This window comes from Mycetomoellerius zeteki, unplaced genomic scaffold, assembly GCF_001594055.1.
Source record: "Mycetomoellerius zeteki isolate Tzet28-1 unplaced genomic scaffold, Tzet1.0 scaffold135, whole genome shotgun sequence".
Classification (NCBI taxonomy): domain Eukaryota; kingdom Metazoa; phylum Arthropoda; class Insecta; order Hymenoptera; family Formicidae; genus Mycetomoellerius; species Mycetomoellerius zeteki.
In genome coordinates, this window is record NW_017256287.1 from 114,673 (window position 1) to 127,605 (window position 12,933).

The window sequence follows — 12,933 nt, forward strand, 5'->3', positions numbered from 1 at the left end:
ACGCCACGCGCATACGGCGATACGCGCATTGCTCGCATCGGCCGGTCTCATGTCGCGTTCTCGTTCGCCAGCGCGTGTCCACAATTGGGAAAAATCGCAGTTCCATCGGACCGTGTTCGAGGGCCGAAGCCTGCCTGGAGAAGTTTGCTGCAGAGAGCGAGGTCGATGTCCGGGCGCAACAAGTGCGCTCGAGACTCTCTCGCTCTCGCTCCCGCTCCTGTCTTTCTCTTTCTGGACGCGTTCGCGATCGGCTTCGATAACGCCGCGCGACTTTCGACGGCGCGGCAGCGAGAAGCAGCGGTGGCCGCCGCACGCCGGCTCTCGCCTCTCGTTCGCCGATCGCGAAGCGTCGACCTCCGAAATACGCCCGAGACACGCGCCTCGCCTCGCCTCGCCTCGCCTCGCTACGCCTCGTCTCGCCTCGCCTCGCGTCGCGGCGCTCTTGCTCGCTCGCACGTTCGCTCGTGCACGGATTTAGAGACGGCCGTAACGAGAGCGCCGGAAGCCAAACGACCTTTTTGAGGTTGCGTCGCGCGGCGCACCAAGTTTTCGCTCCAAAGAGAAAGAGAGAGAAAGAGAGCGGCAGGAGAGAAGGAGAGGCTAGCAGTCTGACGCGGCGCGTAGTAACGCTCAAGTGTGATCAAGCATCGATCTTTTACAGATCTATCTTTATCAGATAGATACTATAATTGCTTTGTTTTTTCATTAAATTTTTAGGCGATCCTTGTATTAATAAAAAAAAATAATTATAATTAAAAGAAGATTTAGCAATAATAATTGCAGGCTTTCTGTGTGTGTGTGTTGAGACATCTATATGTAAATTAATAAAATTATACAATCTCGTGCAAGTCTCTTAAAATTATATAATTTTTTAACCTCCTCTTCGAAGATTTCTAAAGATATTTCAAATTGAAATATCGAACAGATTTGTATAAAGTGCTAGATATTAAAAATGTCATAATCATCATTCTTTGAATCTTTTGAAAATCAATTAGAGACATTATTATACATACTGTATCTTTAAATTCACATTCTCGAAAAACGAAGAGCTGCGGATCTTTAATACATAAGAGCTTTTATTTTTCAAAAAGAAATTAAAATAACAAGTTCGGGCGAAAGATTTAAGACGATAAATTTGAAGACGTAAATGTCGAAAATAGAGAGATGTCAATATTCGGCTGTCAATATCAAGCTGCATTATCACGACGTGGACGCGTCCCTTGTATGCGGCGCGGAGCCTCGGGTTGAGCGCAAGAGGTCGACGTCCGGGCGCGCAACAAGTGCCGCACTACGTACACGTACACAGACCGCTACCTCCTGTCCCCTCCCTACGGACGCACACTTACACAGGCTTCTATACTCTCTCGCCTTCTGCCTCGCTCACTCGTACGATCGCGCAGCGCGGCGGTTCGCCTCTCCGCCTCCTTGAGGGAGGCATCCCTCCGTCCCGTCACTGTTCTCCCCCTTCCCCCTTCCCCCTTCCCCCCTTCCCTATCGTTCGCTTCCTTTGCTTCTCTTTGCGCCACCTCGGCCCCGGTACGGGAGGAAGGAAGAGAAGCGGGAAGGACGGAGTGAGATACGAATGGATGGACGAGGGCGCGCTTTTAGAGGAAGGGAGACGAAGGGAAATGCGTGACCGTGCTCCACCACGCATCGTCGTCGGTAAATATAAAACTGCACTGGGTCAGGGATCCGTGATTTATCGGCTGCCTCGTGTAATTGGCCGCCGGCCAATAGATATATACCCCTGCCGGCTCTGCGGCAACGCACCACTCGCGTCTAGCACACTCGTGACTCGCCTCTTCCTCTCCACCCCTCTCTACTCTCTAGTTTTCGAACACGCGGCTACCTATTCCTACGCGATGAACTCGATCACTGATTAGATTCTTTCATTTGGAATCGGGTCTAACTTGTTTAGAATTCCAACGACGAGGGAAGTTGCCTTACATTGCGTGTAGATTGAAGAGCGTGCCGCATACGCGGCAGTACTTTATGAGGCAAGTTCACAGCAATTAAGAATAAATCGCGTTTTCTTTCTCTCACATTTCTCCGATCTTTTAAATGCTCGTGCCGTCGCGCCGTCGCGCCGCGGGGTGTCTCGAGATTTTGCAACTGCAAATCCGCTGTTGACCACTGACAATGAGAATCTAAAAAAAAAACCGTTTAGCTTCTTTCTTTCTCAACGCATTAAAAATTACAATAAAATCTGAGGTCTGAGATTCTTTTTAGCTGAACTTTTGCATGGTTCAACTTTCCTCCTTTTTTCTCTCCAAGTTAAAGAAAAAAGAGAAAAAAAAAGATGAATCGTACCAAGAAATTCAATTAAAAAGAATAAGTCTCTAGTTTTTTGCGAAGATGAGTAAAAATTTGATTTTTATTGGAAAAATTCCAAAAATCTGAATTTAGATAAATACTTTAGAAGTAAAATGAGCAAGAATTTAATTTTTACCAGGATTGTGGGTTTTAAAATCTGTTTGGAAACTTTCTCAAAAGTACAATCATCCTAAAATCTTCTGAAAGAATTTCTTACGTTTAAAAATGATTCACAAACATCACGTTTTTCTCGACAAATAAAGACAATATTTTATTTATCGTATGACAAATTTTTTTGAGTGTTGATTCAGTTGATTGGCTGCGCAGGATAGAGAAGTTCTTGAATTTCTATAGAAATTTTTTAGCTTGTAGCCAATCGATACACTTAAAAAATTTGTCATACGACACATGAAATATTAGCCTAAGACTTCGTTATTGATGATTGTGGATCTTGCATTAACTCGCGAGATCACGACGAGATTTTTGGAAGGTTGTCGCAAAGATTTCGTACAGTACTCGTATATCGCGCTGTAATAAGAGAGAAGATCTCTTTCTTTCTCTTCTTCGCCGAATGAAATAAAGAGAATGTACTCGCGACATTGTAAATATCGTGTATGTGTGTACGTATTCTTGAGCAAGGAAAGAGATAACCGTGGAATAGGAAACAATGGGGAGCGAGACGGTCGGGGTCTCATCACGCAGGAACAGTTGGCGCACACTTTCTCGGAGGTTAAATTCCACGCGTGGCTAATGCCGGTCGCGAGCTGCAATTGCGGCGACCTTCGTGGTATTTGTCAGGCTGTAAATAAAGTGCGTCGGTATCTGGAATATATGAGCGTGAGATGACGCTCGATAGATCATCCGACAAAATCTAACACCGAACTCGCGCGAGTCTCTCAATCGTTATTATTCGACGAATTTTTGTACGGAGGATATTTTACGGGCGCTTCGTAACTTGCTCAACTCTTTAACTTGAAAGTCATATTCTCAATATGAAACCAATTCTCTCCTTGGTGGAAAACGAAGAACATGACAATTAAAATATTTCACTATTAACCTAGGAAGTCATTTAGTTTTTCTTTCTTTTTTTTTTTTTTTTACGTAAATGATCATCTACAATCTACATACATAGAGAGGTTTTACATTTCTAAATCGACATTCGAAATATCAAGCATTATTGACTGCTTTTATTTTTCAAATATTAAATTTCTTATAGAAAAGATGAGATATGAAATTGTTTGATTTTCTAATAATTATGTTCTTTTATATAAATAATGATAAAATATTTGCTTTTTGATCACTTTCTTTATTTTCAAAGTAATTTATTCGCTTGGTTCTTTTAGTAAGAAATCTGTAATCGTATGAAAATGGATTGAAATGGATTGAAAATAGATTCAGATTTTCAGAAATACGCATTTGCGCGAACGTTAAAATAAATCCTTTTCAATCCGGAATGCTGCATTTTTATTTATTTATAGAAATTGCATGAAGCATATTTCTATGCCTTTTTAATCTAAAAATAATATCAGCTTTTTCTGTGCATCGTAAGCACTGCTCAATTCAAAATTCTGAATATGCAGTTTTTCAATCCACTTGCATCCAATTGAATTCAATTGAATTCGGATTGAATCCAATTGAATAAAAAAAAAAGTTTTTGCTATTTAAAATATGTATTCGAATAGATAAAATTTTAATCCATTTTAATCTATATTCTCGTTTACTGAACGTATTTCTAGTATTAAACATTATTATTATTTATTAATTATATATTGTATATTATTGATGTATAATTTATTTAATATTTGAGATCATCATGTATACTTAGATTTATTGACTATCTTTCAAAAAGGAGAAATTTAACCAACAGATACAGATTCTCAATTAGTAAAGAAAACGACAGCTTCATTTTCTCGTTGCTGTAAAAAATCGCTCTAGGTAATTACTCCTGGTTAAATCTGAAATAAAATTTGATTAGATAAAATAACCTTATTTCTACATTTGTTTTCCCGATGCAGAGAACTATTTGTGCGAATTGATTAATTAAAGAGATTAATTATAGAGACAGAGGAGAGACTTTCGGATGATGCCATTGTCCCTCGCTAAGCACTGACAATTCCGCGTTGAAATTCGATACTACATCACCCATGAATGAAGTTTCACCACGTGGACTGCGAAACTGCATGTGATCGCCATCTCTCGTGAGGCGTGCGAAAGCTGCGCGTAAACATTGAGGAGGATTGTGTTGTCCCTTTCTCTCTCCTTACCTTGATGCGATAAAAATCTCTCCCTCGAGGATTCTGGTACGGCTGATTTATCACTCTGAAATATATACACGAACCGCGAATCTTAGTCCTGCTGCACTCTCATCGAGAGATCTGGAATGATCTAGTCTCCCGTTACAATGAAATTTCACGAGATTTTAGTTCCGCGTATCTCTTACTCGATTCAGGAATCTCGTTTTAAATTGCATTAATTTATTTTTATTATACATATATACATTCTTATATCAATATATCAATTCTAATTATGATTCTTGATTTCAATTTTTTTCTGATTCTGAAATCTTAAGTCTTAAAATGTAACAAATAAATTATTAATAGGTAAGGCTCTCTCTCTCTCTCTCTCTCTCTCTCTCTGGCAAAATAAAAAGTAAAATTGTAATTGCCTTTAAGAGTCAACACAGGATATCAGAATAATTTACTCTATACAAATATTAATAAAAGTATACGTTTCGACCACTGGTTTAGTTCCTCTTCAATACATTAAGTGAAATATACAAATTAATACTGATAACGTATGAAGATAGTCAGTAAATTTTTAATTAGTTTTACAAAAACGCTAACTTTTTTCAAGTCGAAATTATTTTTGTGGCGACTTTGAACTGATTGTGAATACTAGTGTGTTGTTATTGCATACCATATATCTCCTCATATGTAGTTCGTCCACTTGCATTGTTAAATTGCCGAATTTATTAAACATTGAATATTACAATATTAATTATAGATTAAGGAAGTTGTAAGGGCATAAAACACATATATTAATATTTACGCTTTAAACAAACTATATACATATGAAAGTTGTGTTCATAACATTCTGTTTTTATTGTTATAAACAAAAATTTTTTAAATGATAACAAAAATCTAAATTTTTTAATATAAGTATTTAAAATGGCTTATGCAAGTTTCATTGAGATTCATCAATTGATTTATAATAAATAAATATTTTGTTTATTTACTGAACAACTAATGTCTGCGTTACAATGTAACGTTGCATGAATATTCTTGAATTAATAAAGTACTTATATAAAAAAAAATAAAAAGATTTTTATCTCATAATACATTTTCATATATTTCTATTAGAGAACAAATTACAAAAAAAATAACTTTTTATCGAAATAACTTTTGATCCAGATAAATCCAGATGAACTGTCTCTAATTTTTTTTTGTATTATTTTTGACAGCTTCCGTGCTATAGATCTAATGAAAGTTATCACGCAAAAATATTATTAATACTTTTAGTAATATTTGTGTGTATAGAATAAATTATTTACACATTCTATGTGATATCAATCTCTTAGAGGCAACTACAATTTTACTGTCTTAAAATGTACTTTAGATATTTCTGTATATATCAAATTTGGACGAACGATTCAACAACAGTATTTGTAAATTCTACTCGTATTACGGATTTTAAAATTCGTAATAAGATTCTCTGGAGTTAACATCAGTCTGTTGGATCCACTGAATTATAAATCTCTTTGTCAAAAATGTCAAGCAATTCAATTTTCTTTATGTTACATCTGCAAATTTGGATTATTCTTATATTAAAATAAACTTAATAATTATTCTTTTTTATACAAGTTATGTCATTTGATACCTTGAAATTAATTAAATGAGAGAGAGTTTGATGGATTCAGTGTCAATAATTGTTTTAGAGATTTTAGCATTAGCTCAGAAATTTAAGCTTCAATTAAACCTAAATTCTAGATCTTAACTGACAAATCAAATTATTGAATCAAGTCAGGTTATGTTAGGTTGTACATGTTCTGATATTTCGCATAGATTTTTTTGTCTGCGAGTCTAACAATTTTCATGATCTCTAACTTGTACAATTTGACTTGTACTTTCGATGGATCCTTTTCAGCGATTTTGCTCTAATAGATTTGTATTAGAAGAAATAAATCAGCGCTTGACAAAAGCACATGACAGTGAGCAATACGCACTTTCGTCGACACGTCGATGCCTTTCAGGATGGACTCGAATTTTGAAATATTGTCATATATCGGCACGGAGGATGCCAGTCGTAATTTGGGTGAATATAACGCCTTCAACGGATCAAATTTCTCGCTTTTCACATCCAAACTCTCGTCCGATGTTTCACTGTCTTCATCTGCCATTGACAAGTCTTTCACATGTACCTCTTGCACTAATCATACACTAATTCATACTATTATTTAGCTTGTTTTTCTTTAACTGAACTGTTAAAGAACAGAACTCCGAATTTATGCACTTAAAATAGATAGTCGTACAATTGTGCTTTAGAAAGAAAAAGAACGAACGAACGATCAATGCAGTTACAAAGAACAAGTTGTAACCCCCACTGTTGTTGATTATAAATGCGATCACGTGCGCGATACACCTAACCTGACCTGACTGGCCTGACGCCATAAACTATAAAATGTAGTGACGTAGTCACACTTTCAGCACCTTGGAGAGCAGCAGAGAGCGCAAGGCAATCGAAAAAAGCGGGAAAAGTTCAAAGCGGAGCTAACTTCAGATGATCTACAATTTGCATCCGACTTTTGAATAGCATTCTATTTATAATTTCATAATTTATAATTTATAATGCTCTGTGTTTTCTCTGTGTATATTTTACATATGATTTTGATTCTTCGGTATGAAATTACAAAGTTATTAAATTTTGTATAAATATAAAAGGTAAGGTTTTTTTTACAAAGTAAATAATAATAAATAAAAAAGAGTATGTGAACTATTGCAAGGTCTTTATTTATGAGTAAAATCCGTTCAACAATTTATGTATATATTATATTTAAAATATATCGAACGAATTGTTGAATAAATTTTTTGCATAAAGACTTTGTGATGGCTTACTATACTTTTTTTATTTATTATTAAATTTTATTTATTATTATGATATGAAGATAACTTAACCCTCTAGAGGTGTTCATTGAACCCACTCAATATATAAGTCTCTTTATCGAAAATGTCAAACAATTCAATTATTTTAAATGTTACATTTACAAATTTGGATTATTTAAAACATACTTAGTATTCATTTTTTTTAAATACAAATTATGCTATTTTGGTTCCTTGGAATTAATTAGTGCCTTTTAAATAACATAAATTAAATCGATCTTACAAAGCCAGCGTCAGTAACTCTGTTTGGCATCAGCTCTGGAGAGTTAATAAGCAAAAATTCGTGAAAATTTTGCACGAGACGGACATTTACGCGGCATCCTCGATTGGAAACGTTCATTACGGTTCGGTAATCAGTCTCGACGGTATTAGTTCTTAGACGGGAGAGGAGGATGTTCACCTCTACTCGTGGAAACTTTCTTTCGCGGCTACGAGTTACGTAAAAACACCGCCGCACCGAGTAGAAGCTGCATAGAAACGCAGCGGCGACGGCAGGAGAGCGCGAGGTTACGCGCACAGGAAGTGAAATAGCGCTACGCGAAGCCAGAAAGAAAGTTCTCGCTCGGTGTTTTCACTTTCATGGAAATTGCCCGTGCCCCTCTTTCTCTCCGCGATAGCATTACGCGAATTAGTCACGAATCATCAGCGTTGCTTGTTGCGCGCGGACAAGCAGTCTTGCAAGCCATCGATCAACTTCCGAGAAAGAAAGAGAGAGAGAGAGAGAGAGAGAGAATGGCAATTTTTTTTAAAAGATCCTTTGTTTCTGGTAAACATTTCTGTTTTCATTCATTGTATTTTTTTCAATTCATATGTTTTTTTAAATGCGAAAACTTTATACGCTAATAATAAGTTTACAGATACATTTCTCTATTGAATTTTTCTGATTTTGCGAAATCTTGGTAGCTCGTCTTTCATTTGTATTTAAATATCTCAAACAAAGTATCAAATGCACAGAAATGTACATAATGAACCCTTTCAAGCCTGTAGCAGTGATGCGTATGCAAAATAATTAAATTGTTCCCTTTAGAATAGTATATTTTTAAAAACCAACTTAATAATCAACATTCTTTTTTATAATTTTGGAATAGTGCACAAAAATTGTTTATTATAGGTTAGGCTGGAGTGAGTAGGAGAAATAATTATTCAAAATAATCTCGCGAACGCGCGGATAGAACCATTTGTGGATTATAAGTGCAATCACCCTTGGAATTTGGATCGTACATCAAATTTGCGTTTCAGTAGGGTCGGATTACAGTTTTTACCGCCCTTAGGTAGTGAAATACTTGCCGCTCCTATTCAACTCTCAATAATCATGTGGTCGAAAGGAATAACCAAAAAAGGGCTTCTACATTTACTTTCGCGCTCCAAGTGTGTGATAAGGAAACGAGAGAGAGAGAGAGAGAGAGAGAAAGAGCTATTTTTTATATTTTTCCATTTATACTTAATATTACATCGTATTTAAGTTCATGCGGGTTACACTATACACGGGCGGCAAGAGAAAGTTAACAATATTATCAATCTACATTTTAGCTGCGTTCAAATTAGAATTCAAACGAAAGTGTGAACGCGGTGCGATGCACCGGAAGTTGTTGCGAGATAAAGAGATCTCATTTCACGCTTAATTAACGGTTTCGTTGTTTATCTTAATTTATTAACAGAGAAATTAAAAGCTTTTACACGAGCTGTCGACATTGCATGTTCGTCATGTTAAACAATTGTTTAACAAAAAATAAAAAAAAATTTTTTCTATCTTTTACACTTCTGACACTTCTTACTATTCGCCTCGAAAGAAAAATACCGCTTTTTCAAAGGGGTGTTTCACCCTTTAAACATATAGCTTAATTAAACCGATAGCCTAATTAAAATGTTTAAATTATATGTATTTACGGATCTTATATCTATTTATCCTTAATCATATTTATGTTTGCATCACGGGAAACCATTTGGAGTTTAGAGTTAATCACCTGTATTTTTATGGTGCACACACAATCTAATCGTGAATTATGATTTTAGGTGAACAATAGCGTGTAGAAAAGAAAGAGGAATCGAACTATCTGAGTGCGACATCGCAGGAGGCGAAAGAGGTAGGGAAGTCTTGGAGGTGGTTAGATGTTAGAAGGCGCGGGGGTGGCTAAAGTGGCCCCGCCGCTGGGTACGGGTCCCGATGCCGGTCCCCGTATCACAAATGCCCACATTAACCTCCACCCTTGTACCCAAGGAGGAATCAAACATGCCCTTCATAGACGACGAGCTATTCTGGTACTCTGACAATGACGGAAAGATGGATTTAACCCAGTGCCTTCAGGTGAGTGATCAGTAATAGATTTAGAATTTAGGATTCGAAGAGATTTCTGTAATATTCATGAAATTTGATAACGTCTAGAATTTATAGATATAAATTGAATTTCGTAGAATTTGATGAAATCCGAGGAGAGTTACATGAACTTTAGATTTAGAATTTATTGATTTACAAAATGTAAGACCTAAATTACATAAAATATTCGAGATGCTCAAAATCTATGATTTATTATAATTCTACAAATGTTGTACAGTAGCGAAATAATATCTATCTATATAATTATAAGATAAGAGAATTGGTCGAATCTCTATCTTTATCTACGAATTTTCCGTTTTCAGCAGAGCAACACGGGCCAATCGGTAGAGTTTTCTACGATGGAGCTAAGTGCTCTGGTAGGAACGCCAACGGCATCGAATGTGCCGGTGGAGGAAGGCGCGGGTATGTCCGTTGTTACAGGGGAGGAACTTTTCGATCCCCTAGACTTCTTACGAGAACTCGAGGCAGAAGCAAGTCAACCCACCTCCACCACAACACCTTCTTCCTACAAAAGACAGAGGCACAATATCGCCGCTGCGAATCCTTTATTAGCAGGTAAATTGTTCATTATTCATGTATCAGCATCAGCAATAAACCTTTTTATAATGTAAACGAATTGCAATACAAATAAAATGTTCTCCGTTTAGTGCGTAAATTCTATATTTATAAGATAAAATACAATTCTCGTAAGCAATTAGGATATATTGTAAACTATCTTATAAATAACATATAAAATAACTTTCCCAACCTTGATTATACCTATAGCTTATACATATGTATTTGTATATATATATACTTATACATATGTATAAGCTATAGGTATAATCAAGGTTGGGAAAGTTATTTTATATGTTATTTATAAGATAGTTTTTAGTATAGGTTACCTTATACATATATGTGTTTGTTATAGAAATTGAGTACAAAAAGTAATACAAAAATTGGTGTAAATGATAAAATTATATAATGTAAAAAAATAAAATACCCAAGCTATTGTACTCAATTTCTGTATAGCAATATAACAATAAAAAATAATACTTATAAGTAATTTTTGTAAAGTAACTTTCCTACCCTGTATATATTATATAATGTGTGTATATATATATATATATATATATGTACAATATATAATGTATAAGGATGTATAGTTCTATATAAATGAAGTTAAAAGTAACATGTAAATTCACAAACATTTCGATTCTGCATTTTAGTCTTCTTCAGCGTAGTAATTAGTAAAGTCGAGTACAAGCTGAGCTTATCTATGGGTTTACATTTTACTTTGTTTAGTAATACATAATTGCTTTCGACAGTTATTTACGCATTAATAACCGTGAAAATTCACATATGTATTTTATTTGTATTGGATTTATATTTGAAGTCACAAATATTTTTATTTTCATTTATTTTATTTTAAGTAAACTAATTGTTTTTTTAACATTATATGTTTAGAAAAATTAGCAGCGCCTTCAACGCAAGCGTCTCCAACTTCCATCCCTTACGCTTCAAGGGCGGAAATTAAGACGGAAAATATTCAACCTGAGACGAGTAAAGGTAAGTGGTTAATATGTTGAATTTCATTCGTCCTGCTTTAACATGTGTCGATATGGCAGGGAAACATATTTGCCGACGGAGGGTTTTCTTCTTTATCGACGTATTAAATCCGCTGTTGATAATGTGCATTTCGTGGATACTTTTGTACCGAGGCGAGCTTTACATATAATCTTCTTTATTTACAAGCGATCAGATCGTATCTCGGTCGGTTAATTTGCTTTTCATGTGGTGTCGAGAATTTAAATCCCGCATCGTTGAAAGGAAAACCGGCCAAGGTCCCGTGAATCGCGAGCAGACATCCGCGTTAGCGATAATTGCGCGTGTGCGACTCGCGTATGTACTCGAGTATAGTAACTTGAGAAAAAAGAAGAACATGACACGTATGCGTGTGCGTACGGTGGCCCAATTCTTATAATTTACAGTCATGTGTAATGTGGCGCGCGCGCGCGAATGCAGTTTCACGCTTGTTTCGCGATTTTGATCTGACAAACGTACTGGACATATCCGCAAAAATGACACCGTTTCGCATACCGTTATCAAACAGTATGCGTAACTAATGAAAATATATTCGGCGAATCTTATTCACACTTGTGCATGCACACAAGTGTGTATGCAGGATGACTTTATTTTCAAGTGATAACGATCTTTCATCTAAGTTAGCTATATTAAAAAGACGGACGATTGCCGACATAAATGATATTTCTGTACAGTAATTTGGTCAGGAATTACGAAATATACATTTATATGTGTCTTTATATATATATATTTTTTTTTTTTTAAACTGTTTTCAACTTTTAACTGTTGAATATGTCTACGAATCTGATATTGATGTTATTGTCATATATCGTTTACATTCGTTCGAACGTGACAACTTGAACATGCAATTTGTTTACAATTTCATGCATATAATTTAAAGAATACAATAATCTAAAAAATATTTAATAAAAATTTAAAATTATTGTTTTTTAAACATTTCAGAAATTTATAAATTAAAAATTTCAGCTTTCGACGATATAACTTCTAACTCAAAAACCGTTCCTATATATTTTGGTTCATTTTGATAAATTTTATAAACATTAATTCATAGAATGTATATCCATGCACGGAAAAAACGACTACGGTTGACACGACGAAAAAGTCGCTCATCAATATATTTTTTGGTTATAAGAACTATAATACGATTGTGTGATAACCGTAAGATTGGCATATCTTAGCAGTTATGGTTGTTAAGATATGTCCATCTTACGGTTATCACAACCAAATGTATTGATGGGCGGAAATTATCATTATTTTCGGTTGTGACAACCGTAACATTTTTTCTGTGTGACAATTCGATTTGTAAATAAATAAATGTATATGAATTCGAAAATTAAACAAACACTAAATTCTATAAATTTTAAATTCCATAGAGAGCATAATTTTTGCAATTTCTATAATCTTCTTAAAAATGTTAAATTATAAAGATTTCGAGAGATAAATAGATACTTTAAACTTTAAATTATACAGATTTTGCAATCCATAGATTTTAAAGCTTGATTATCGGAGTGAACGTTACACTGTCGGGACATGATTTTGATATGT

General features: G+C 35.2%; 2 protein-coding genes across 4 annotated transcripts in view; one reads left to right on the forward strand and one right to left on the reverse strand.

Moving 5' to 3' along the window:
- The window catches only part of Lsm11 (U6 snRNA-associated Sm-like protein LSm11), a 35,298-nt gene extending 28,401 nt beyond the window's left edge, over window positions 1-6,897 (reverse strand). Inside the window, exons 1-2 of the mRNA XM_018462073.1 lie at window positions 6,536-6,897; window positions 4,578-4,632 (exon numbers count right to left, since the gene is read on the reverse strand). Of these exons, the coding sequence (XP_018317575.1) occupies window positions 4,578-4,632; window positions 6,536-6,709 (229 nt within the window). The 5' untranslated portion in view covers window positions 6,710-6,897. The remainder of the gene's footprint in view (window positions 1-4,577; window positions 4,633-6,535) is intronic.
- Window positions 1-12,933, forward strand: part of Eip74EF (Ecdysone-induced protein E74) — a 226,048-nt gene that overhangs the window by 54,680 nt on the left and 158,435 nt on the right. For 2 of the 3 annotated variants that reach the window (XM_018462069.1, XM_018462071.1), the window contains exons 2-4: window positions 9,483-9,774; window positions 10,107-10,359; window positions 11,251-11,352. In XM_018462069.1, the coding sequence (XP_018317571.1) occupies window positions 9,634-9,774; window positions 10,107-10,359; window positions 11,251-11,352 (496 nt within the window). In that variant the 5' untranslated portion in view covers window positions 9,483-9,633. The remainder of the gene's footprint in view (window positions 1-9,482; window positions 9,775-10,106; window positions 10,360-11,250; window positions 11,353-12,933) is intronic. The other variant, XM_018462070.1, reaches the window with a different exon arrangement.